Source organism: Rhinoderma darwinii, chromosome 2, assembly GCF_050947455.1.
Source record: "Rhinoderma darwinii isolate aRhiDar2 chromosome 2, aRhiDar2.hap1, whole genome shotgun sequence".
Classification (NCBI taxonomy): Eukaryota; Metazoa; Chordata; class Amphibia; order Anura; family Rhinodermatidae; genus Rhinoderma; species Rhinoderma darwinii.
The window spans coordinates 127,004,334-127,026,446 of NC_134688.1; the positions used below are offsets into that span (position 1 = coordinate 127,004,334).

At 41.9% G+C, this 22,113-nt stretch overlaps 1 protein-coding gene across 8 annotated transcripts in view; it reads left to right on the forward strand.

The window, feature by feature from the left end:
* The window catches only part of ENOX1 (ecto-NOX disulfide-thiol exchanger 1), a 686,747-nt gene that overhangs the window by 399,950 nt on the left and 264,684 nt on the right, over nucleotides 1-22,113 (forward strand). For all 8 annotated transcript variants that reach the window (XM_075852278.1, XM_075852272.1, XM_075852273.1 and 5 more), the window contains one exon: nucleotides 7,647-7,787. In XM_075852278.1, the coding sequence (XP_075708393.1) occupies nucleotides 7,694-7,787 (94 nt within the window). In that variant the 5' untranslated portion in view covers nucleotides 7,647-7,693. The remainder of the gene's footprint in view (nucleotides 1-7,646; nucleotides 7,788-22,113) is intronic.

Below are 22,113 nucleotides of genomic sequence, written 5' to 3' on the forward strand. Positions count from 1 at the left end.
TTTATATAGGGAGGAGTCTCCACATAACATCTCCCATGACTAGTGGGTATCTGGGTCCCATTGCACTCCCAAGCATGTGACCTCTTCTCTGTCTCCCCTGGAATGTCTCATGAACTCCACCCATACATAATATTGACGGAGAGATGATCTCAATATCTCTAGTTAATACCATCATATTTAAGTATTTATTGAGATACTCCATGGACGATCTATCATGTCCTCTGATGTTTTGAGGAGTCTTCTTGTGGGGGGAATTTTTAACATGATGCCTCCCAGGGTTGGTGGGGACCCGGGTTCTACTGCCTCTTTAGGTATAAGGACCTCCTCCCTGCCTTCCCTGGAACGCCTCATGAATTCCACCCACATATAATCTTGCGAAAAAATTGATAATTGATTCATGCAGCAGAATCATATTTATGGAAGAATCATCCAAATTGGTATGAATATTCTGATATTTAATATGAAATGTCTTATTAGTTCTTCCTATATATGTCTCTTTGTAAAAATATGAAATATAAAATGTACAATTTGTGCAATGTATTAAAACTGTATCGATGGAGGAATTATTTTAATTCCTTTATATTTGACACTCACATATCTATTTACGTATGGAGACACACCACTGATTATCTATTATCTATACAGGGATTAAAATACCTTGTGAATGTGGATTAATACTAAATGATCTAATTATCGGATCTTTCTTAATATACTTTCCGATGTAGAAACGGAAATCATAGTTATCACATCTTGGAAAGAACGTATATATAACTTTGCAATAGCTTAGATCTTTGGTATGGAATATTATATTCTTAATCATAGAACCAATAAATGAATGTTGGACACTATAAATACAATGAATTTGGCCGGACTTGCCAAACAGCTCTGAGGAAATCCCGACAAGGGATGAAACGCGTCAGCTGACCTAATCAAGCCGTCCAGGTAGTGACGTCGAAACTCTGCCTTGCGAATCCCTGACTGCGATGGAGACATCACACGGAAAAGGATACTATGCGGTTTGGAAACTTACCCTCTTGAAAGTGTGTGCCCTTTCTCTCCGGATCTTGTACCTCTTGACGTATACAGTGGAGTGACCCTGCATATCGGAGAAGCAAGAGGCTTCTGACTGGAAACTAAATCCAAAGGCTTAAAAGAATATATGAGTACATGGGCTGGAAATCACCTGGTGAGAGCCATTGGAGCTTTCAGCTGAGCCTGCCGTCCTTCCACGTGTCTTCCCGGTGCACTTCGGATGACCAGAGGTAAAAAACCATGTGGATAATGGAAGTAAGAATTGCCGTATAAAATCATAGAAAAACTGCGTTTTCTGGGATAACGGTAGGGATCGGGAGGAATGCATAAAGACCGTAATGGTCTAAGAATAGACTGCTGGTTACCCCTGATTCCCTAGAAAAGATCCAACTTTGAAAGGGAAGAACGAGAGTCACACACATCGTAAATATAATCTCTTTACTGCATGATGGCTACATTCCTATGAAAGGAACTATTACATATAGGAAAGCTTTCCTTATAATTCCATTACCAAGCTTCTTGAACAGGAACTTTTGCCATTTTGAGGATAAAAAAATGTATATAGAGAAAAACCGCAAGTGTGAATGCAACCTAGCGTTTTTTTTCGGTCTATGCTATTGACCCCAATCTTGTTGGGGGAAATTTATGTATACATTAATGTTATCTATTTACAAGTAATGCAATCAGTGTATAGGAGGTAATTTCCATCTGTATGTAACCTTTTCCTGGCCAGGAGAAAAAAAATAAAAAATGTTTACATTTGTGTGAATATAATTATATTTTCAAAAATATTTGGAGTTTAAAATAACTTTCATAATTTTTCAACAACCCAAGAGTGCCTTGTTATATTTCTGAAATACTTTTTCTTTTTTTGTTTTACATATATTCTCTTCAGAATTGGCACTGTGTGATATTGATATTGCATTTATTTTTTGGGTTTTCTATTAGGTATGGTTTTTATTAACCTAATTTTGTTCTATATGAAATATAAAGATCATCTTGTCTGTCTTTACCACTGTACTTTGTGTACTTTAAGAGAGTGATATTTCATGCACATTTTACACTTGCCACCACACACACACACTCACATTCTATATTGCAGACACAAATACTGATGTAGAACACAGGGCCATTTCTGCAGAATATTGGGCTCTGGGCAGCAAGCAAGGTAGAGGCCCGCCGTTTGCCTTTTTTGTCATAATTTAATTTAAGGTGTTAGTGGTATATTTGAAACCTTCCACCGCAGGACTTGATATTTTGTGTACTCTACAAGAATTTGTAATTAAATCACTAGAATAGGACTAGAGTTTAGTTTAAAATGTAACTTTTACTTGTAACATATTTAAAAAGTGTGTAAAACAAAAGACACACAAGGACAAGACTGTTAACAAAAAAATCTTCCTTGTTGTAAAGGAGATGTAGTGCTCCATGCAAAAAAAAAATGTCAATTCAAAATTTGGTGATATTATCATTTCTTTGCAGAGTTTGAGAAAATGCTCCAAATTGTTGCAAAACATGTGAGTGATCTATTTTCCAGGAGGATAAATATAAATCTCTGTGGGGTAATGAGCCCTCCTACCCGTTCCGTAGTGTGTTAAAGTCCTGTTCCGTTCTTATGGCTGGGGACTGGGAAGCCTCACTTGTTTCTTTCGTATGATTTTAGGCAATCAATCCTTGCCTTCTCCCGACGCGTTTCCTTATGGCCAGAATTCCTCAAGGGAGATAAAGCCAGATAACCTCCTTGACAGGGGCCACAAATTAAGTTGGAGCTGTTTTGAAGTTTAAATCTTCTGCAGTGGCAGGGATTCCTCATAGCACTTGTTTCCTCGTGCTGGAGTAAAACGCTGGTTCCGGCGTATGACGTCCTACGTTCTATGTCATAATTTAAAAAGGTGTGTGTGTGTAAAATATATATAATGTTTACATTTGTATTTACATATATACACTTTTTTACCTGAACTTTTATATCCAATTCCTCCCCAACAATGTCAAATGATGCTTCTGAACAAAGCCAACACAATAAAGCCATTCAGTGCTCAAATATTAACACATTGGGTGGAATTTTTTAGGCAATATATGTGTAGAAAAGTTTCAATTTGTATTTTTACGCCACTTTTGAAAAAAGTAGGTGCGGCCTAGCGGGAGACTCTGTGGCCATCAAAATGACTGTCAGAAACTAGCACAAATGATAGCGGAAATCTACTCTAGCTCATAGCTGGTATATATTTCTCTTTCGGACAGCCAAAGAGGTTCTTAATTTGTTAAGTGGAGTGCGCCTCTTAATAAATTAAGGGCATTTTACTCCAGTGCTCGATGTATGAAACACAAGTCCTTAATATTTTCCCCCCATGTAGTACTTAAATAATACCTCAATACAATATCCAGATAAAACTGGTATTAAGGGAGCCGTGCGCTAGGCAGCAGTAGCCACTGTAAATGCAAATGATGCCACAATCGATACTTACACTTACAAAACATGCCACTGATAACAGTGATTTTTATGGCGACACGATCAATCAAGAAGGATAAATCATAGTTTTATTATTTTTACACATTCACATTGACTTTATATTTACGATTGTTGGGGAAAAAAAGAATAGTGGCTATAATTGGACCGCGTTGTCCTTTACTTGTTACCCACCTCTTCTGGTACCAGTGATGTACTCAAATCAGCCCTGGTGTTACATACATATGCTGAATATTTTTTATGGCCTATGGGGAAAAAATAGCCACAGTATGGCCTAGTTCACACACAGTTTTTTTGCAGGCAGAAAAAAAATCTTAATTTTGAGGCAGAATTTGACCTGCCCGCGCTATTTTGTCACCTTTTTTGCTGCATTTTTCGTCCACGGCCATTGAAGCTAATGCAAGGACCGCAGCGAAAAAAGCTCGTAAACTAGCGCCTCAGTTTTTTTCTGTCTCCCTTTGATTTCAATGGTATTTTAGAGGCATAACCGCGGTAATAAAGGACATGCCGCTTTTTTTCTCCTTCGAGCGACCAAAAACAGCCCGGGGGAAAAAACGCCTTTTTTGGTGCTTATTTTGACGCGGTTGCCACGTCAAAATCAGCGCCAAAGAAACCCTGTGTCAACTGGGCCTATGACTTCTGAGGAAGCATATCTAGAAGTGTGAACTACATATAGAAATACGTCCGTTTAGAATACACCATTTATAAATGGCTTTGTTGCCTAACATTAGCTCCGTATTCTGGCCTCTCCAAACAAGAAGCTATTATAGATGGTATATACTGTGTGCTTGTGAAAATGAGCTATGAAATGATGCAGTCAAATGAACGAGTTTACCGGTTTGGGATGATGAAATACAGATTTTCTTTTACGTTAGACGTCTTTCTGTAATATGTGCTCTAGAGCAAGTGTTCTAGATAGTGTGAACCTTACTTTATACTTTTTGGATTTGTACTCCATTTAGAAATCTGCAGCCTGCAATCATAAGCCGTTAGTATGATTGGAAATAATGAGCATTATACCGCTTTTGCATACTCAATGTTAAGTTTCATGCATTCTGAAAACCCAAAATTCAGCCTATTCTGGGAAGAGTGACAACATTTGGAAAGTCAGATTCCTGGCAAGGGAAGTTGGAGTGATTAATATAAACGCATTGACTATTCATTGTGTTGTGTGTCACAGAATGTCGCTTGGCGTGCTTCTCAGTGTCTCATTGCTTTTGTCATTTTTACCTTTGGGCCTCATTTACACGAACGTGATATACGTCCGTGCGACGCGCGTGCTTTTCACGCGGGTCGCACGGACCTATACAAGTCTATGGGGGCATGCAGACAGTCCGTGAGTTTTGCTCAGCGTGAGTGCGCTGAAAAAAACTCACGACATGTTCTAAATTTCTGCGTTTTTCGCGCATCACGCACCCATTGAAGTCAATGGGTGCGTGAAAACCACGAAGGTCGCACGGAAGCACTTCCGTGCGAATTGCGTGATTCGCGCAAGAGCTGTCAAACTCTGAATGTAAACAGAAAAGCACCACGTGCTTTTCTGTTTACAAACATCCCAACGGAGTGTCTTAGAGATGAGCGAACCGAACTTCACCGGGTTCGGCCGAACTCGTTTTGACCGAACCCGGCAAAAAATGTTCCGGTACGCGACGTCAGGAGACAGTCACTGTCCAGGGTGCTGAAAGAGTTAAACTGGTTCAGCACCCTGGACAGTGACTTCCGATCACAATATACATGAACGTGTAAAAAAAAAAAAGAAGTTCTGACTTATCGATAACTCCCGGCTTCTTCCCCCAGTCTGACCTCCCGGGATGACAATTCAGTCCAAGTGACAGCTGCAGCCAATCACAGGCCAAGCACAGGCTGCAGCCAATCACAGGCTGCAGCGGTCACATGGACTGCCGCGTCATCCAGGGAGGTGGGGCCGGATGTCAAGAGAGGGACACGTCACCAAGGCAACGGCCGGGAGACAGGACTGGAGGAAGCAGGAAGTTCTTGGTAAGTATGAACGTCTTTTTTTTATTCACAGGTTGCTGTATATTGTGATCGGAATTCACTGTCGAGGGTGCTGAAAGAGTTACTGCCGATCAGTTAACTCTTTCAGCACCGTGGACAGCGACTGACGTCGACTAGCCTCATCTCTATGATGGCGGCTGCGCAAAAATCACGCAGCCGCGCATCATACACTGATGACACACGGAGCTGTCAAGTGCCTTTTGTGCACGCAAAACGCTGCGTTTTTTTGCGTGCGCAAAACGCACACGCTCGTGTAAATGAGGCCTTAATCAAAGTCCTCTCTCTTTTTTGCAGGGATTTCTGTATTGACCGTTCAGTTTAATGATTCATGCAGCTTGTTTGTTTAGTATGTCCGACCACCATAAGGACTGACATGAAGGCCATTGTGATTACTATTAAAATAGATTATGAACAGCTCATACATTAGTGAGATTCAAAGCGTTTCTTCAAATATTTTGTTTCGTAACATTGGTTTTCGTTATTCCAAAATGAACACAAACCGAAGGAAACAGTCAATAGGCCTTAGGCTGGGTTCACACACCCTATTTACGGACGTAATTCGGGCGTTTTAACCTCGAATTACGTCTGAAAATACGGCACCAAAGCATCGGCAAACATCTGCCCATTCATTTGAATGGGCTTTACGATATTCTGTGCCGACGGTAATTTTTTTTACGCGCTGCTGTCAAAAGACGGCGCGCAAAAAAGACGCCCACGTCAAAGAAGTGCCTGTCACTTCTTGAGACGTAATTGGAGCCGGTTTCCATTGACACAATGGAAAAACAGCTCCAATTACGTCCGTAATGGACGCAGCAAAAAACGCCTGCACATGCCATTACGTCTGAAATTCCGGAGCTGTTTTCTCCTGAAAACAGTTCCGTAATTTCAGCCGTATCGGACGCTGCCGTGTGAACATACCCTCAATCTTTACTATATTGAAAATTCAGATTTGAGTGCATATTACCATAATAGATCTCTCCGCTTCTTGTCAAACAAAGGCCCCTGACAGATATATGGGGAACTTTTTGGTTAGCTGCTTCAGCTGTGCATGTCTCTGACATGGTGGGTATAAGGTGGTCACGTGTAGGGTCGGATTGGCCTCACAGAGTACTAGAGACCCCTTCAGTGGGCCCAGGCTTTGACACAATAATAAGTCTCAAATGTCCAGCAGAAGACCACCCCATTAGAAGCTGATTTGGGGCCAATTACAGTACTTGCTGCTGGGGACAATTCCTCCATAGTTGACTAACAAATACCCCTTTAGAATATATTGATATGTCTTAGGCTTTCTTCACATCTGCATCAGGGCTCCATTCATGGGTTCCGTTGGAGCTTTCCATCAGGGGAACCCATGAATGGAGCCCTAACTTAAACAAATGGAAACCATAGGTTTCTGTTTGCATCACCATTGATTTCAATGGTGACAGATCCGGCGCAAATGGTTTCCGTTTGTGACAGTTGTGTAAGGGTTCCGTCGTTTTGACGGGATCAGGACTGCGCGATTCATTCCGTCAAAACGACGGAATCCTTAAACAACAGTGACAAACGGAAACCATTTGCACCGGATCAGTCACCATTAAAAACAATTGTGATGCAAACGGAAACCTATGGTTAGTTACAGTCAGGGTTCTGTTCCCTGACGGAAAGCTCCGATGGGGCCCTGGCGCAGATATGTGAACGAAGCCTTAAACGCACAGATTGGGATGCAGTTAAAAGTGGACATTCATATTTTGATGGTGAGCTCTCAGAATAATTTCTTCCAGTCGTCAGACAAATAGCACTTGACTTTCTTTCCTTCGCATAATAAGGACTGCAGTGTTAAAGAGTAAAAAAAAAAATATTTTATACCCTGCAATGCCTTTATATCTAATCAAAAAGAGAAATGACAGGTGACTACCTTATCTCTTCAGCAGACACAGTGACATCTAAATCCGCTTTAAAGCAGGTACCGACTACCTTTGAACAGTAGCTTGAAATGAAGGCAAAGTTAATGTCCCAGAAGATTCGCTGTTCTGACCTTCTCATGCACCAGATGACTCAGCCACGTCTTTTATGTTTTCAGACACAGTTTAAACACTTAACAAATTTTAATGCTTCATTTCTCTATCTTTTTATTTTTTTCTTTATTCAGAACTTCACGAGTTGCTGGTGGACTCTTCAATTAACAAAAAGGCTTTCATGTCTCAAAGTGAAAACAATGCATTAAAAGCTGTATCCATAGTTGAAAGTACGGAACGGTTGCGGAAAGGCCCTGCAAAAACAATGGCTACAGGTAAGAAATCACGCTGCTTTTCAACATTATATTATTGTATAAGTGTATGGCACATGTGCCGTTATTTCCATGGCTAAAAAAATGCATGCAACATACCACATGCGGTTTTTCCAATTTTAAACATGCACTTTTGGTCCAGTCTTTCGCGGTCTGCCTGGTTTACGCTGGTGTTCATGCTATGATTTTAAAATGGTATTGGCATTAGCTGCAGCCATTGTGTGTGTGTGTGTGTGTGTGTGTGTGTGTGTGTTTTTGCAGCTAAAAGATACATGTGTTTGTGCACAATCTGCATGTGGCCAACCACACAAACACCTGCCTTAATCACTCAAAATACGGTCTTAAGAAATTGCTCTGTCTGTACACACTTCAATTTCACCATTTACTTTTACTGCAATAGAATCCGCACAACGGCCACAAAGTGTGGCCTTCCCCGTATAGCCTTCCCGGCAATGCTTAATGTACAGTTACGTCATAGCTGGGAAGGGAAAGTTGGAAGCGGGCTCACAGGCTGGACCCACTCCATACTCCATGGGTGTCTGCAAGTCCCAACAATGGTCAATCAACAGAAAAATTAAAAAGTTCTAGGTCTCAGAATATAGCGACACAATGCCTTTTTTTTTAACAATAAGTTTTCTCATTGTAAAACATTAAAAAAGGTATAAATTGGGTATAGCCGTAATTGTTTTTACCCGCAATACAAAGTTAACGTGTCATTTTTTTTCCGCCCCCTGATTGCCATAAAAACAAAACCCAAAACGCAGTGGAGGAATTCACCCCACAAAAACTTTTTCTTCCGTTTCCCAGTACATTATATGGTACAATAAATGGTGTGTGAAAAACTAAAACTTATGCCGCAAAATACAAGCCCGTTATACGACTATATTGATGGACAAATAAAAAAGTTATGACTTTTGGAATGCTGAGAGGAAAAAAATGAAAAACCAAAAAATGTTTGCGGCGTTAAAGGCTATGGACACCAGTTTGTTTTATTGCATTGCTGTATTATGATCTAAAGAAACACTTTTACAATTGGTTGCTACGTTTGACTAATGCAACCTGCATGTATTTTAGTACATCGCATTCTGCAAAATGCTGTTTACAGCCAAATCTGTCAAACTGGTTTTCTGATGGCGTTCTTTAGCCCCTTTCCCTCCTCTCCTGAATGGGCTTCTAAGCATAAGCCAGTTAAAGTTTACCTTTGATTTGGTCATAAATCCGCTTAAAAAAATGGCCCCAAAGGTGTCCATAGCCTTTTAGTGTGTGTGTGTGTGTGTGTGTGTGTGTGTGTGTGTGTGTCTGTCTGTCTGTCTGTCTGACACTGGGGCAGATTTACTAAAATTATACACACCACTCCTCTTTGCTTCTTCCCTCCGAGTCGCCTCAGCAGTTGATTGAAGGTCCTGACGCCAAGCAGTTTCAGGACCTTATATGCGTCACAGCACTCCTGTGTACTGAGTGCTGCATCACCTACAACGTCTTGACGCTGCCAGGCGTCAGTATGTTTTATTAGTCGTGGCATTCTCAGGGGACCTGGTGGGGAGAGGCAAAGGGGTTAATTAAGACTTCATAGATTTTTTTTTCATTACTATTTTTCTTTTTTGTTTGATGGAAGGGTAGTCTGATTGGCGGGCCCAGGTATGGGTTTTTACCTTGCTACGCCCCGTAGAGCGAAACCTACGCCAGCTAGGAGCTGGCATAGATTTCCGCTATAATTTATGCCAGTTTTCTGCAGTAATTTATAACAAAGGAAGTTCACTCCAAAACAGAGGATTTCCTACAACTAGCCTCAGCCAGTTTTATTATCTTCTCATGCAGAAAAGGAACAAATCACATCAATAGTACAGCAAAAATAAATCCAAGGCTGTCTGGCCATTAACTTAACATACATCGTCCCTTAGCCTATAGCCCAGCAGCTCCAAAAGTCACAACTGTTTGTTACCAGAACTTTTTGACTCCCACAGGCTCGCAATATATCCTCTAGGCTGGGAGGCATGTGTGAACAGCTTACACCTTATTTACGAAGCTCTCCCATCTCCTAATTAGACCGCATTAGGGCAGAATTGCTGTTGAATTCCACTGTGGACAGTCCGCAGTGAAAATCTGCAGCATCCGTTTTTTACATTGGTTGCTATACGTTTTTAGGTAACTTAGTTCAGATTTTGCGAAAAATAACTGTGCGGTATTTAGGCTGCGTTGCAGAATTTTCCCTCCGCAGCATGCGTGAAAAATGCCCCGTGGGAACGGAATTCCGTTTTTCCCATTGAAATCAATGGGCAGATGTTTGGAGGCGTTAAGCCCCCGTATTTTTAGCCCTTTTTCAGGGGTGTTTACAGCCCGAAAAACGGCTGAAAATAGCATGTGTGAACATACCCTTACTAGCAGCCCTCCAGACACTGGAAACAACGACAATGTTAACAGTCAGTGCTCCAGTCTGTACATGGGGGGGACTGATTTAAAGAGGATCTTTCACTAGTTTATTAATTCCTCATCTCCTAACCAATATAATAGGCGCTATGACGATGATAACTACAGTGTTTTTTTTGGGTAGGGTTTTATAACGCTTTTTTTGAAAAGTTATGAGCATTTTTCGAAATATGCTAATTTGGCTATACTTGCCAAATAGGAGGTGACTCTTTCTTTTCACTCTGGGTGGTGTAAACTTTTCTGTATGACGCTGTCTATTCAGCATACAGCTTCTCCCCCTTCCCTGCCCAGCAACACAGAATGATCATATAGTATACAGCTTCCATTCGCGACTGTGTTTTCAACTTGTGATATCTCCGGTTTTGATCTGCAATCCTTGTCATATGAGAGAATAGAATCTCATCTTTCATATGACACCAGAACCGCTGTTCTAGGTGGTCCACAGCCCGTGATATGGCTGTTTGAATTGATCCCCCTTCCCTCCAGCCTCAGTCTCTCACACTGTGTGAAGCAGCTTCATGCTGATAGGACAGTGTCAGAGGCTGTGAGGTAGCTCCACCTATTATAGCCTCATTTGCATGCTTTGAGAAAAGACTAATAACTTTTACAAATAATAAACGTTTTGGAACATAATCTTCACTAGCAATATCAGTGTGACCGCGCCTATTAGATTAGGTAGGAGATGGGGCATTATTAAACTAGTGGCACATCCTCTTTAATGAAACTGTTGCACTGGGCCCACCAAAGTGTTAAAAATGGCCCAGCGCCCAGTAGTAAACTTCCTCCTCTGGTTTTCAGAGAAGGAACTTTACTACTGGGCATGTGCAGCACAGATACATGCAAGTTAAAGAGGCTCTGTCACCAGATTTTGCAGCCCCTATCTGCTATTGCAGCAGATAGGCGCTGCAATGTAGATTACAGTAACGTTTTTATTTTTAACCCCTTAAGGACGCAGCCTAGTTTGGGCCTTAAGGCTCAGAGCCCATTTTTCAAATCTGACATATTTCACTTTATGTGGTAATAACGTCGGAATGCTTAAACCTATCCAAGCGATTCCGAGATTGTTTTCTCGTGACACTTTGGGCTTCATGTTCGTGGTAAAATTTGGTCGATATATTCAGTCTTTATTTGAGAAAAATTGCAAAATTTAGAGAAAATTTAGAAAAAATAGCATTTTTCAGAATTTAAATGCATCTGCTTGAAAAACAGACGGTTATACCACCCACAATAGTCACTAGTTCACATTTCCCATATGTCTACTTTAGATTGGCATCGTTTTTAGAACATTATTTTATTTTTCTTGGACTTTACAAGGCTTAGAACCTAAACAGCAATTTCTCATATTCTTAAGAAAATTTCAAAAGCCTTTTTTTTAAGGTACCTGTTCAGTTCTGAAGTGGCTTTGAGGGGCCTATGTATTAGAAACCCCCATAAAGCACCCCATTTTAAAAACTAGACCCCTCAAAGTATTCAAAACAGCATTTAGAAAGTTTTTTAACCCTTCAGGCATTTCACAGGAATTAAAGCAAAGTGGAGGTGAAATTTGCAAATTTCGTTTTTATTTCTGAATTTCAATTTTATTCTATTTTTTTTCTGTAACAAAGAAGGTTTTACCAGAGAAACACTACTAAATATGTATTGTCCAGATTCTTCAGTTTTTAGAAATGTCCCACATGTGGCTCTAGTGCGCTCGTGGAATAAAACACAAGCCCCAGAAGCAAAGAAGCACCTAGTGCATTTTGGTGGTGCTTTTTTATTAGCATATATTTTAGGCAGCATGCCAGGTTTGGAGAGGTGTTGAGGTGCCAAAACAGTAGGAATCCCCCAAAACTGACCCCATTTTGGAAACTACACCCCTCAAGGAATTAATTTATGGTTATTGTTACCATTTTGACCCCGTAGTTTTTTCACAGCGCGTATTTGAATTGGGCTGTGAAATTAAAAGAATGACAATTTTTCCAATAAGATGTCATTTTTGATCAGAATTTCTTATTTTCACAGGGAACAAAATGCCCCATTTTGTTGCCCAATTTGTCCTGAGTGCGGCAATACCCTATTTGTGGCCATAAACTGCCGTTTGGGCCCATGGGAGGTATTAGAAGGAAAGGAGCGCTATGTGTTCTTTGGAGCACAGATTTTGCTGGATTGGTTTTCGGGTGCCATGTCGCATTTGCAGAGCCCCAAAGGTATCAAAGCAATGGAAACCCACCAGAAGTGACCCCATTTTGGAAACTACACCCCTCAAGGAATTCATTTATGGGTGTTGTGACCATTTAGACTCCACAGTTTTTTCACAGAATTTATTTGAATTGGGCTGTGAATTCAAAAAAATGAATTTTTTTCCAATAAGAGGTAGTTTTGGCTCAAAATTTCTTATTTTCACAAGGAATAAAATACCCCAATTTGTTGCCCAATTTGTCCTGAGTGCGGCAATACCCCATTTGTGGTGATAAACTGCCGTTTGGGCCCATGGGAGGCCTCAGAAGGAAAGGAGCGCTATGTGTTCTTTGGAGCCCAGATTTTGCTGGATTGGTTTTCGGGTGCCATGTCGCATTTGCAGAGCCCCAAAGGTATCAAAGCAATGGAAGTCACCCCATTTTGGAAACTACACCCCTCAAAGAATTTATTTATGGGTGTTGTGACCATTTAGACCCCACAGTTTTTTCACAGAATTTATTTGAATTGGGCTGTGAATTAAAAAAAAATTTATTTTTTCCAATAAGAGGTAGTTTTGGCTCAAAATTTCTTATTTTCACAAGGAATAAAATACCGCATTTTGTTGCCCAATTTGTCCTGAGTGCGGCAATACCCCATTTGTGGTGATAAACTGCCGTTTGGGCCCATGGGAGGGCTCAGAAGGAAAGGACCACCATGTGGCCTACTGGGAATTTTCTGGTGCTAAGTCGTGTGTGCAGAAGCCCCTGAGGTATCAGTACAGTTGAAACCCCCGAGAAGTGACCCCGTTTTAAAAACGACACCCCTTAAGGAATTCATCTAGAGGTGTAGTGAGCATTTTGACCCCACAGGTATTGTGTAAAAGATAATGTGCAGCAGTTGGTGCAGAGTGAGATTTGCAATTTTCTATATATATGCCATGTCAGTGTCCGATATATTGTGCCCAGCATGTGCCACCGGAGACCTACACCCCATAAACTGTAATGTTGGCTCTCCCGGGTACGGCAATACCCTACATGTGGCTGTTATCAGCTGCCTGGGCACACAGCAGGGCTCAGAGGGGAAAGATGAGGAGGGGTAAGCTGTGCGAAGTGGATCAGAGCGAGTAAAACTGGGGTAAATTAAAAATAAAGGGATGGATGATAAATTTGAAAACACTCTTTCATACAGAGCTCTGGTTTTTCGGGACACGCGTCACATTGATATATTGTGTCCTTCCTTATCCCCCTCTTATAGCAGACTCTGCACCTCTTTTGACTTTTTCCCTTCTTGCCAGTTTGGGGAACTTCTCCTAAAAAGTGTTGCCCTGGTACGATGCCTGTGGCCCCGCTTCCAGAAGTACTGTAAGGCTTCAGGACTTGATCTGACAAGTCCACCCCTCCCATGTACCTATTGTAGTCCAGGATGCAGTCTAGTTTGGGGGTCCCTGTACTGGTACCTCGTACAGGTACATGGGTACTGGTGTGGCATCTCCCTGGTCTTGTACTTGACACACAATATGTTGCTGCTAGATTTTGCCCTGCTCTCACCCCTTCTGAGTGTTTGCCCAAGCAGAGTCGTAGGGAGGCCTCTCAGGTTTCTTCTAGCAGTGCCGCATGCCGCAGGACTTCTGGAAGCGAGGCAGTTGAAGAGTGGGACGCTGGTATAAAAATTATCCAGGTAGAGGTGGTAACCCTGGTCCAGCAGTGGGTGCACCAAATCCCACACAATTTTTGTATTAACTCCCAGTAAGGGGGGGCATTCTGGGGGCTGAGAACTGGTGTCCTTCCCTTCATATATCCTAAATTTGTAGGTATACCCGGATGCACTCTCGCACAGCTTATACATCTTCACGCCATACCTTGCCCTCTTACCCGGCAGGTACTGGCGGAATTGAAGCCTCCCTTTCAATACACTTCTCGGGGGTGAATGCTGGGAAAACCGGGCACTGAAACGGTCTAATAGGGGTCTCCGTTTATACAAACGGTCAAAACTGGGGTCATCTCGGGGTGGGCACGGCTCATTATCAGTATAATGTAAGAAGCGAAGTATTGCCTCATTTTTATTTTATTTTTTAGTTTCCAGCTCAGTTCTGAAGTTGCTTTGAGGGGCCCATATATTAGACACCCTTATCAAACACCCCATTTCAGAAACTAGACCCCTCAAAGTATTCACAACAGCATTTAAAAAGTTTATTAACCCTTTAGGCGTTTCACAGGAATTTAGAGCAAAGTAGAGGTGACATTTAATTAATTTAATTTAATTTATTAGGCACCATATCCGGTTTGAGGAGGTCTTGTGGTGCTAAAACAGTGGAAACCCCCCAAAAGTGACCCCTTTTTGGAAACTAGACCCCTTGAGGAATCCATTGTAGTTTTCTTGGGGTGCATGCGGCTTTTTGATCAGTTTTTATTCTATTTTTAGGTGGCGTGGTGACTAAAAAAACAGCAATTTTACTATTGTTTTTTATTCAATTTTTTTTACAGCGTTCACCGTGCGCTATAAATGACATATTCACTTTATTCTGCGGGGCGATACGATTACGGCGATACCAGATGTTTATAGTTTTATTTTATGTCTTATGGCGTTTGCACAATAAAATACATTTTGTAAAGTATAATTTACTTTTTGTGTTCCCTTATTCTAAGAGCCATAACTGTTTTATTTTTCCATCAGGAAAGCCGTGCGAGGACTTATTTTTTGCGTAACGAACTGTAGTTTCGATCAGTACCATTTTTAGGTACATGCGACTTTTTGATCTCTTTTTATTCCATTTTTTGGGAGGTGAAGTGACCAAACAATTGTGATTGTGGTACGGTTTATTATTATTTTCTCTTACGGCGTTCACCGCGCGGGATAAATAACGACATCGTTTTGTAGTTCAGGTCGTTACGGACGCGGCGATACCAATTATGTATAGTTTATTTGTTTATTTATATATTTTTATTAATAATAAAGAACTGATAAGGGAAAAAGGGGGACTTTTACTTTTATTACTTTTAAATCTTTTATTTTCTTATTTTTACACAACTTTTTTTTACTTTTTTACACTTTTTTTACTTTGTCCCACTAGGGGACATGAGGGCAGGAGGCTCTGATCGCTATTCTAATACACTGCACTACATGCGTAGTGCAGTGTATTAGAGCTGTCAGCTGTTCGCTGACAGCAAGCATAGTGGGTCCTGATTTTGTCGGGACCCACTAGGCTTCCGTCGATGGCGTAGCCAGAGTCCATTGTTAGGATTCTGGTTGCCATAGTAGCCATCACGGCCCGCTATCGTGTAGCAGGCCGGCGATGGCAGCTTAACCCCTAAGAAGCCGCGATCGCTATTGAACGCGGCTTCTAAGGGGTTAATCGGCGGGGACCACCGCGATCGGTCCCTGCACACTAAGCTGTGATAGCCTGCTGTCGGAAACAGCAGGTATCACAGCTCAGACACGCGCCGGGGAAAGATGGCGCCGTGTTTACTCAGGTCAGTAATAGTACTGACCTGAGCGCGAACGTTCTACTTAGCAGGACGTACTATTACTGACCTGAGCGCGAAGGGGTTAAAAAACGAGCATTTTTGGCCAAGTTATGACCATTTCTGTATTTATGCAAATGAGGTTTGCAAAAGTACAACTGGGCGTGTTGAAAAGTAAAAGTACAACTGGGCGTGTATTATGTGCGTACATCGGGGCGTGTTTACTACTTTTACTAGCTGGGCATTGTGTATAGAAGTATCATCCACTTCTCTTCAGAACGCCCAGCTTCTGGCAGTGCAGATCTGTGACGTCACTCACAGGTCCTGCATCGTGTCGGCACCAGAGGCTACAGTTGATTCTGCAGCAGCATCAGCGTTTGCAGGTAAGTCGATGTAGCTACTTACCTGCAAACGCTGATGCTGCTGCAGAATCAACTGTAGCCTCTGGTGCCGATGTGGCCGACACGATGCAGGACCTGTGAGTGACGTCACAGATCTGCACTGCCAGAAGCTGGGCGTTGTGAAGAGAAGTGGATGATACTTCTATACACAACGCCCAGCTAGTAAAAGTAGTAAACACGCCCCGATGTACGCACATAATACACGCCCAGTTGTACTTTTACTTTTCAACACGCCCAGTTGTACTTTTGCAAGCCTCATTTACATAAATACAAAAATGGTCATAACTTGGCCAAAAATGCTCGTTTTTTAAAAATAAAAACGTTACTGTAATCTACATTGCAGCGCCGATCTGCTGCAATAGCAGATAGGGGCTGCAAAATCTGGTGACAGAGCCTCTTTAACTAAGGACCGTAGCATAAATAGTGAAAAACACGCGTGAATCTCTTCCGTTAATTCATCAAAGTGCTTTGCGAGTGGCATGCGTTATTCACGCGCACGCAAAGCACTTTTTGTTTTTTTTATTATTTTCAATTGAATTGATGCACAAATCACGCATCGCACACGGATATGTATCCATGTACGGTGCGTGATTTTCACGCACCCATTGACTTCAATGGGCGAAAGGTGCGTGAAAAACGCACAAATATGTGACCTGCAGTGAGTTTTACGCAACGGACACGCTGCGTGAAAACTCCAGCATGTGTGAACGGCCACTTTGAAATCAATGAGTCCGTGTGCTGCGCGTGATTTTCCTGCGCAGTACACGGACGTTATTAACGTTCATGTGAATGGGCCCTAAGGCCTTTTTCACACGAATGTGTCCGTTTTACACGCGTAAAAAAATGCAGCGGTTTTCTTGCGTTGCAGTTCCATGTGACATCTGTGTACGGTGCGCGTCTGCGTTTTTTACGCGCTTTTTTTTACGTCCGCAAAGAAAACAAAGTATTTTTATTTTTCTCATTTCTTTAGCAACTGCTGCGTGTATCACGGACAGCACACGGATGTGCGTCCGTGCGCTGTCCATTATTTTCACGCACCCATTGACTTCAATGGGTGCGTGATGCGCAAAAAACGCTCAAGTATAGGACATGCAGTGAGTTTCACGCAGCGGACAGACGCTGCGTGAAAAACACTGAATGTCTGAATGGCCCCATTGACTTGCATAGGTCCGTGTGACGTCTGTTGTTAACGCGCGTAACACGAACGTGAAATACGCTCGTGTGAATAAGGCCTTGGGGAGAGGAAAGAATAACTGAGGGGGAATAACTGATTTTCTATCGCTTCCTATTTATCACTGCTTTTTCTTTATATAAATACGAGCTTTAGATTGATAGAGCACGACATATATTTATATGATTCAAATATCTAAACTTTCCTAAATTCCTATGAAGGTAAATATGTAAAAAGATATGCTTTTAATAAATTAATAATAAAATATATACCATTTTTTGTTTTACGTACTCCACCCAAAATGTACCCCGACTTATTGACTCCGACTCCACAGCCCTGCTGATATGTGGAGAAAGGCATTTTTCCCTATTAAGATATATTACGAAGCTTCTTATATTTAGCTTGTGCTGTTGATTTATTCTAAAGGTTTAGGGTATGGGCACACACAAAATCAAAAACGTCTGAAAATACGGAGCTGTTTTCAAGGGAAAACAGCTCCTGATTTTCAGACGTTTTTTAAGCCACTCGCGCTTTTTACGGCCATTTTTGGAGCTGTTTTTCTATAGAGTCAATGAAAAACTGCTTCAAAAATGTCCCAAGAAGTGACATGAACTTCTTTTTCGCGGGCGTCTTTTTACGCGCCGTTTTTGGAAAACAAAGCGTAAAGAACCACCCAGTCGGAACAGAACGCCATATTTCCCATTGAAATCAATGGGCAGAAGTTTGTAGGTGTTCTGCTTCCGTTTTTTTCAGGCGTTTTTTAAAATACGCCTGAAAACACTCTGTATGAACATACCCTGTGTCGTTCCCGAAAACGTTTGAGATGTCATAGTGACATGTTAGAAGTTTTGATTGGTGGGGTTCTGCTTTCCGAGACACTTACTATTCGCTAAAACAGCGGGCAGAAGCGATCACCCAAGTGCTGTGCCTCTGCGACTGTGATCGGCAATCCTAGTATGCCTGAAGACCGGCTCACATAGAAAATCTATGAGCGCATCCTCCTGTGTATGATTGTCTCCCAATTACAGCACGGCTCTCTCCTTTTAGAGTGGATGACACTAGAGAGCACACTTTAGTGTAAAACCTTTTATTGAAAACAATAAATAAAAAGAAAAACGACTTGCACTTACAAATGGGCATAAATAAAGGGCATATCATGTCCCATGCAATGTTTTGGTACTAGCCCAACACATTTCTTCTTATGGCTTCCTTGAAAGCCCCTGAGGGCTTGCAATGTATTAAGGCACCTTTCACATGAGCGTGTCCGTTTTGCGCACATAAAAAATGCATCGTTTTTCCTGCGTTGCAGTTCCGTGTGGCATTTGTGTACGGTGCACATCTGTGTTTTTTACTCGTGTATGTCATGCATTTTTTACGTCCGGAAAAAAAACTGAGGGAGGTGTTTTATTTTTCCTCATCATTTCTTTACCAACTGGTGCGTAGAAAACACGGACAGCACACGGATGACGTCCGTGTGCTGTCCGTTTTTTTTCACGCACCTATTGACTTCAGTGTGTGCGTGATGCGCAAAAAAAGCACAAGTTTAGGACATGCAGTTAGTTTCACACAGCGGACACGCGTGAAAAACGCAATGTCTGAATGGCCCTATTGAATTGCATGGGTCTGTGTGATGGCCGTTGTTTTAACGCGCGTAACACGGACATGAAATACGCTCGTGTGAATAAGGCCTCATGCCCACTTCAGTTTTTTTTTGTCAGGGTGCTATCCGTTTTTTTAACTGATGGCAACCTGACACATTCATTTCAATAGGGCCATGCACACCACCGTTGTTTTAACGGAACCGTGTGGCCGTCCGGTCAAAAATAAGACCGCTCCTACTCCTGCCTGTTTTTGACGGAACAGTCTCGGCCTTTTCATTGATGTGGTCCGTGAAACAACGGATTGCACACGGAAGCCATGTGTGTGCGGTCCGTGTTTCAAGGATCCGTCATTAGCGGCCATACAACGGCCAACGGAAGTGTGCATGAGGCCTTAGGGTGAGCCACAGAGCGCGAGTGGCTAGACTGAGAAGACAACAAGAAGAGCTTGAGGCTCTTACCAAACCTGGAGAAGTGGGTACTTTGTTCAGCAGTGTTAATATAAGAAGAGGGGAGAAGAAAACAACACAATATGTTAAAATAAAATAAACGGTGTGGTTCTCTGGTGGTGTTTTTTTTTTTTTCTCCTCAATGTCGTTTTATGATATCACACACTCCCTATGATGTTTCGGCATGCTATTTCATTGCATTTTTAAGTGCGGTTATTAAAGTAGAAAAGGCTTGATTTTTGGGCGAATAGAGAAACTGAACATTGGGTTGCTGTGAGGAGCACTGGGTCTTTTTCTCTTGCTGTTTTTATGTGGAGTTGTTGAGGCTGCACTCTGTTTTCTTCTCTGCTGCTTAGAAGTTTAGTCGTAGTTCAAGTTTGTTTGTTTTTTTAAATTGTTTTTGGAAAACCAAGTAAGACGATGATCATGACACCGAAATATATCATTTAAATGTAGAATGTCTGCTATAAAGGATTCCGCTGGCCCTTTTCTGGATTCTATGTTTTGTCAAACTGGTGTAGTACCGCAATATACTTAGACTCCCTATAAAGCCAGATTTTTTTCTTTTATTTCCCAGTCAAACATGTCGTCCACAGAAGACGGTTAAGAGAAAACATTTAAATCTGTTTTAGGACTGGTAGGAAACTATATCATATGTACAGTGAAGGAAATAAGTATTTGATCCCTTGCTGATTTTGTAAGTTTGCCCACTGTCAAAGACATGAACAGTCTAGAATTTTTAGGCTAGGTTAATTTTACCAGTGAGAGATAAATTATATATAAAAAAAACAGAAATTCACATTGTCAAAATTATATATATTTATTTGCATTGTGCACAGAGAAATAAGTATTTGATCCCTTTGGCAAACAAGACTTCATAATTGGTGGCAAAACCCTTGTTGGCAAGCACAGCAGTCAGACGTTTTTTGTAGTTGATGATGAGGTTTGCACACATGTTAGATGGAATTTTGGCCCACTCCTCTTTGCAGATCATCTGTAAATCATTAAGATTTCGAGGCTGTCGCTTGGCAACTCGGATCTTCAGCTCCCTCCATAAGTTTTCGATGGGATTAATGTCTGGAGACTGGCTAGGCCACTCCATGACCTTAATGTGCTTCTTTTTGAGCCACTCCTTTATTGCCTTGGCTGTATGTTTCGGGTCATTGTCGTGCTGGAAGACCCAGCCACGAGCCATTTTTAATGTCTTGGTGGAGGGAAGGAGGTTGTCACTCAGGATTTGACGGTACATGGCTCCATCCATTCTCCCATTGATGCGGTGAAGTAGTCCTGTGCCCTTAGCAGAGAAACACCCCCAAAACATAATGTTTCCACCTCCATGCTTGACAGTGGGGACGGTGTTCTTTTTGGTCATAGGCAGCATTTCTCTTCCTCCAAAAACGGCGAGTTGAGTTAGTGCCAAAGAGCTAAATTTTAGTCTCATCTGACCACAGCACCTTCTCCAAATCACTCTCAGAATCATCCAGATGTTCATTTGCAAACTTCAGACGGGCCTGTACATGTGCCTTCTTGAGCAGGGGGACCTTGCGGGCACTGCAGGATTTTAATCCATTACGGCGTAATGTGTTACCAATGGTTTTCTTGGTGACTGTGGTCCCAGCTGCCTTGAGATCATTAACAAGTACTCCCCGTGTAGTTTTCGGCTGAGCTCTCACCTTCCTCAGGATCAAGGATACCCCACGAGGTGAGATTTTGCATGGAGCCCCATATCGATGTCGATTGACAGTCATTTTGTATGTCTTCCATTTTCTTACTATTGCACCTACAGTTGTCTCCTTCTCACCCAGCGTCTTACTTATGGTTTTGTAGCCCATTCCAGCCTTGTGCAGGTCTATGATCTTGTCCCTGACATCCTTAGAAAGCTCTTTGGTCTTGCCCATGTTGTAGAGGTTAGAGTCAGACTGATTAATTGAGTCTGTGGACAGGAGTCTTTTATACAGGTGACCATGTAAGAGCTGTCTTTAATGCAGGCACCAAGTTGATTTGGAGCGTGTAACTGGTCTGGAGGAGGCTGAACTCTTAATGGTTGGTAGGGGATCAAATACTTATTTCTCTGTGCACAATGCAAATAAATATATATAATTTTGACTATGTGATTTTCTTTTTTTTTAAATATATAATCGATCTCTCACTGGTAAAATTAACCTAGCCTAAAAATTCTAGACTGTTCATGACTTTGACAGTGGGCAAACTTACAAAATCAGCAAGGGATCAAATACTTATTTCCTTCACTGTAAACCCCAGGAAAACGCACAAACCACAAAGGCAGAACCTTTGTAGGATTCAAACCTATGCTTCAGTCAGGCAGCACCTCTGGGTCATAACCACCAAAAACAGGCACTGAGCAATTCCAGACAATGGATAGTTCCCAAGTCAAATAAGCAGCAGAATGTGGCTAGTCCTCAGAACAGGGTGCAAAATCTAAGCTGGGGTGTCCAGTTAGAGAATGCCGACAACACTCCTGAAGATCCTTTTATACCAGGAGCTTTTTTTTACCCAAGATCTAGTAAGGCTGGCATGCTAAGTAGGCAGAACGCCGTAGCTTGTTCTGTCACTGCCAGGCATAGGCACACACCGCAGCTTGCTCTGTCACTGCCAGGCATAGGCACACACCGCAGCTTGTTCTGTCACTGCCAGGCATAGGCAC